Raw genomic sequence first — 6073 nt, forward strand, 5'->3', positions numbered from 1 at the left:
TACATGTAGCACCAGCGTTCATTTTCAAGAGAGGTGTGTTTGTCAACCACGTTTACTTCAGAGTTTCAAAACAGCAAGTGCTGTGAGTGAGATTTGAAAAATTCCAGAAAAATTTTATAATTAAACGATGAATCCCAAATGCAAGGAATGATAACTATTAATACTCAGTAGTATCTCAATGAGATGTATGAAAACTGTAGCGTTTAAATGGAGTTTACTCTGAAAGAGAGTCAATGATCAGTGTATGGTGTTGAATGCACTGGTTGACCTATCTCTCGGGATTGGCACAAAGGAGCAATATCACAATGAGGGTAATCAACCCACCATATGTATTATGAAACGCTTGGAATTGCAAATCTTTCAAGTGATGGATCACTTTTGAATACATGTATTACACATGTATCCATTATACTGTACTCTGTGTTGGTTAATAAAGAAAGCAAGAAGTACATGTTATTATGGATTTGAAATCAGTTGCAAGACTATGATTGGGATTTTTATGCTCTAATTACCATTTCCATTACATGTACATAGAAACTTGTCTTGGGATTATTAATGTTGTTTTGTTTTATAGCTTGTTGGTCAAATAAATATATACCGTAGCTTCTCACATAGTGTCGGTTCATCAGACAAAGAATTGAGTCACTTGAGTGCTCTCTACATTTATAAATTTGATTATTAAACCCTTCAGCTTATCTTGAAAAGTACATGTACGTGAATGTGTAATATGATTTGCAAGTTCAATGAACTTTGGCTGCTCCTACATGTAAATAGTGTATTATCTGTCATTTCAAGATAAAAAAGATTATTTTAAAAGAGTAATAGATTATAAATGAATGAAGTGGTTGCTTATATATGTATTGTACATGCTAGGTTATTTATGGTATCCATTACAAAACAGCTTTGATCTCGTGTTGAAATTTCCCTTATCAGTTATGAAAGCTTAGATCAATAGTTTTGCATAATAGATCAAATAGCATAATATAAATTTATCCTGCCCCCCCCCCCCCTTTCACCTCCATGAAAAAATTGAGACCCCAAAATATCCCCCTTTTCCCTAAGTCAGGATCGCTCATTTGGTAAAGATGACCACCCAAGTACATGTATGGTGGGGGGGGGGGTTAAGGGAAGCAAAATGCTTAGAGAGAAAGGGAGAGAGATTGGGGAGGTATATATACATGTTGATGTAGTGGGGAGAAAGAGTGAAGGTGGAGAGAGATTCTATAAACAGACATTTAAAAAAGAGAGATAGAGTACATATATTAGAATTGGGATGGGGGCAAGGGGGGGGGGGGGTACAGTACCATGCATGACACAGAAGCATGAAGACTCGGTAGTAACTACTTTGTTGTACATTTCTATATAGTTTTCAAATTCTATCACCTTAACTTGCAAGAAGGGAGTCCCAGGCACTGTTTTATTTAAAATGCCTTGACATTCAAACTTCCAGGGTTCACATTTTGTAATGAATCGAGACTATTTACTTAAGGTTGAACATGTGGTCTATTTCTCAATATCTGATCAGTCATACTATAAAGGGTTCTAGTGGATCACATTATTTACTTTAGATCAAAGGTGAGTTGTTGATTGTGATATCTACAATCTTTAAAGTATGCGCATTGTCAAATTATCTAGTATCGATAGTATTGTAGTAGTTTGTTTGAATTGAGATCTGATGTAACTTAAATACGTGTTCGTTGACCTTATTTTTCCTAACTCATGACATGTGTCCTATGCCATGAACTCTTTCAAATGAAGCAGATTTTTGTACACGTTTGTTGGCCCAATGACATGCCTCTAGAATGTACATGTAATGCATGTCCCTAATTTGTAGAATGCTTTGTCTCTGCCCAATACATGTATATACTTTTGTTGTTTTGGCAGGAAATAGGCCTACATAGAAAGAATATATAACACTTGATCCCTGCCCTTCTGACTACCTGTAGTACTCATATCTTTCTTTCTCTATTACTCTCCATGATATCTTCCCTATACATGTAGGTGGAAAGGGGAAAATGTATCCACAATCGAGGTATCCAACATCATGAACAGACTGCCATCTATAATGGAATGCAATGTCTATGGAGTGGAGGTCCCAGGTAAGTATGGAAAGAAGGATGATTTCATTTTTTTTTTAATGACTTTGGAATATGGATCAAGATGGAAGAAGTTGGAGACGAAGAAAGAAAGTGGAGAGAAGGTGGAATTGTAGGAGGAGGATCTGTTTACAGTTGAGAAAAAAAGTTAGTGAATTCCATGACACAATGCACTCCTTCATGTGGAGTGATGAATGTAGACGACAATACTCAAATGTTTGGTGAGCCCAGAGAAATAAACTTTATTGAGTCTCATATATTATCACATGACTTCACAATTAGATATTGAAAACACTTTGAATATGTTCATTTTCGGGGGGGGAGGGGGGTCATTAACTCATTGAGTGCTTCGTGCACGCTACGTATCCTACTATAACATGCCACACTCGTGCTCGCACGCCTACTATTGATTGCTTTGTGCTTGCATTGTTTCCTACCCTCGCCTGCTTCGTGCATGACTGCGCACATTCGGAATAACAATCATTGTTACGCCGTTTTGCATTGTATTGCGCATCGCATGCACGCCATAATTAGCACTATTGTGTGCAGTGTGAACTCTGCTTTCTGACAGATAAACTTACTCACGTGGTTTACATTCGACTTTTTCGAGTATTTCTACATTTTTTACAAGATATGGCTCCGCCTCTGAGAGGGAAGAGACCTAGGTTTTTGATCCATACAAAACACTCCACAAAATGGAACTACTTGATACAACTCATATTTTAGCGGTAAAGATAATAACCAATCCATATAATGAGGACATCATTATAAGGAGTATGAAATTTCCTACAACTTTACTGCACAATATTTTGTGGAAAAACTAATCGTTAGAGAGTTACAAGCAATTGTAATCATGACTATTGGAAGGAGTGAATACGACTCGCGATCCCAAAATCAATGTGGCACAGGGGGGTTTTGTGGCTGGCACAGGGGATTAGCATCGGATTAGCACTGTGGCATTGGGTTAGTAGTGTGCGTGGCATGTTAAGAGTTAACTTTCGAGAGCACCACTGTTATATATTACATCAATACTTTGGTTGTTATTTTTTTCAAATCAGTTTGGTTTCATTATTTAATTGCTACCACAACCCAAATTCGCATTTAGCATGTATGTTCCTTTTTTTATTCCACATTTTCAGGTTGTGAAGGAAGAGCTGGAATGGCTGCTATTGTTCTACAAGATGGTCACAATCTAGATTTCAAACACCTCTACGACCATGCCACCAACCATCTCCCGGACTATGCATGCCCCAAGTTCATCCGTGTCATGCTCGAGATGGACATCACCACTACCTTCAAGCACAAAAAGAAACAGCTGGTTAGCCAGGGATTCAACATAGAGACGATTTCCGATGACCTCTACGTCGTCGACAAGGCCAAAGGTGCCTATGTTCAAATTAGTCCAAACATTATGGAAAGTATACAGCAAGGAAGCTTCAAACTTTAAGCTGTTTGGGGTTCATACTTCATCTCTTCTCTTTTGCTGACTCTTAAACAATGAATCTTTGAAGGGTGTAGTTTTCTTCACGAAGTGCTTTTTCTGACATCTTTATCTTTTGATCCATTCTTTCGTAATAATATATATATCTTTCCTTTTTAAAGTATGAAATGTGAATATTTCTTCAACTTTGCATATGAATTGCAGTAAAGCCATCATATTTCACATGCTATTTTTTTATATCCTTATTTGAATTTCTTTTGGATATAAATGGTAATTTGAAAAAAGGAGAATGCATTATTAGTGATACCCAAAACTCATAAAACAAGCTAAATAGTGGTGCTTATAATATAAAATGTTGTTCTATTTATGATGGTTTGTTATTGTATTGGGAATATTGCTGCTTTCAAGATATAAAGCCATTTTTGTAAGAGATTCTATATGCAGTACTTGGTTTTATGTTTTCTAATGAGGGCTGCATGCATTGTCTTTCTTTCTATTCTGTGTTTTGTTTAAATGGTTACTGAAGATTTATTGTTCTGAAAACTTTAATTGCAAGTTTCAGGCATTTCACTATAAGATTGAAATTTACCATGCGATTCACGCCAATGATTTCTCACATGTGTAACAATGTTATTCTTATTAGGACAAGATTTTGTAGCAAAAATATAAATATTTCCAAAATTGTCAATGAAAGTAATTAGTAAAACCAAAGTTTAACAAGTTTTCATATGCTGAAGTGATTTGGTGGCTTGTTAAATCATAAGCTACGCAACCCATTATCGGATGTTATGCAAGAATAGTGTAAATATGAATCCCCAAAAATTCAAATAATAAAAATATTTTCATGTGCTCCAAAAGAAGTGCAAGTGGCTGTATATCACCACTTGTATTTTCCTTTAATAGCCTGAAGCCTGCCACACAATGTGATCGGATCACATTTCTTTTATTAAAAGACCTGTTAAGATCTTTCATTGATATGAGTAATATAAATAGTTGAAAGGTTCATTTATGTTTGTCAGTCTTTGTTAATTATTCTGTAGCCTCATTTTATTATACAATTATACTTTGAAAAGAAAAATGATCATATATTTTTGTCATATATTTTTACTGAGCTACATACAGGGTATATTTTGATTCATTAATCAGGTCAAAATGATTCGTAATTTTTTACATTCGAAATTATGCTATTCAAAATCACCTTCAACTTCTTAGCTCTTGGCATATAATGCATCTTATAGACAAAAAAAACATGAAAACAAACGCTGTCAGAATTATTGGACAAATGTGTCAGAAAGGCATGAATGAAATTTGTTGATCTCTGCAAATTATGTATTTCTATTTTTAGTACAGCATTACAAACAAATTATTTTATTTTTTCATTTGTTTCCTGAAGTACGTTTTTAGGAGCCCCGCTGGCATTTTGTGTGTGTGTCAAATTTATAACTTTCACTGCCAAAAGACTCTTTTTTTGGAAATATTTTTTTTTTCATTAAATAGATGCCCAAAATATATTGCCCTGTGTCTCACACTGTCCACTGTGCCTGCTTTTTAGCCACAAGTTAAAGGTAATAGGGTATTTTTGGTATGAAAAATTGATAAGATGGAGTGATCGATGTGGTGTTCATACTTTCAAGTCTTATACAGGTATGATAATTATAACATAGCTTTTTTGTATATTGGTCACAAATGATGATCTGTATTAAAATTACTTGGGTTACTTGGTCCTTTGAAAAATTCTTTTTTTCAGTTTGGCTAATTTGTTTCTCTTTTTTTTTGCTAAAAGCAACATTTTTCTTTTGGTGAAGTACCAAAGTTTAATGTTTTATCCTAGTTCTACTGCCTTTACCTATAGTTTCAGAAGATGCACTGTTTTTGGTTGTAACTCTGAAACTTATCGATGTCGCCTGAGCTAGAGCAAACTTGGGATAGAAGCGTTTTTTTATTATTATTATTTCTTGTAACAAATGTTGAAAACAAATTACAGATAATTGTAAAAAAAAAGAAGAAAATCCAGTTCATTCTTTAAGAATATTGATATTTATCATTTACATGATATTACCTTTACACTACATTGATGGTGACGATGGTGGATATCAGTTAATGTGCTTTAGACTGGATGAATTGACTCACAGATGTTCTTGTGAATATCCCACCAATGACAGGCATGTGAATGCAATGATGGTGGCTTTGTATACTCAGGGAAACTTTGATATAAACTCTACCAATTTTTAATAAGTCACACATATATACATGTATATGACATTATGTACTCCTATTTTGTATCTATAGCACTTATATGTATAAGGACAGTTGTTTGGTTTATGATGGGTTTTTATTCAATTGTGCATGTATATATTCTTTTTTTTACAAAACAATATCTGGCTTTACCCAAAGTGTTTTTGTGTGTTCAGGAAACTAGTGTACTCATGGACTACATGTAACATATTGTCTACATAATTATTATTTTTTATCAACATAGCATACTTTAAATATCTATCTTTCCAAGGAGGATGCAATTTAACAAATAAATTTGGAG

The 6073-nt window shown here is 34.4% G+C and overlaps 1 protein-coding gene across 2 annotated transcripts in view; it reads left to right on the forward strand.

Annotated features, from left to right (window-relative positions):
* The window catches only part of LOC121415936 (very long-chain acyl-CoA synthetase-like), a 30243-nt gene extending 25419 nt beyond the window's left edge, over window positions 1-4824 (forward strand). For both annotated transcript variants that reach the window (XM_041609337.1, XM_041609338.1), the window contains exons 8-9: window positions 2002-2099; window positions 3236-4824. In XM_041609337.1, coding sequence (XP_041465271.1) covers window positions 2002-2099; window positions 3236-3543 — 406 coding nt within the window. In that variant the 3' untranslated portion in view covers window positions 3544-4824. The remainder of the gene's footprint in view (window positions 1-2001; window positions 2100-3235) is intronic.
* The last annotated feature ends 1249 nt before the right edge of the window (window positions 4825-6073 follow it).

This window comes from Lytechinus variegatus, chromosome 5, assembly GCF_018143015.1.
Source record: "Lytechinus variegatus isolate NC3 chromosome 5, Lvar_3.0, whole genome shotgun sequence".
Taxonomy (NCBI): Eukaryota; Metazoa; Echinodermata; class Echinoidea; order Temnopleuroida; family Toxopneustidae; genus Lytechinus; species Lytechinus variegatus.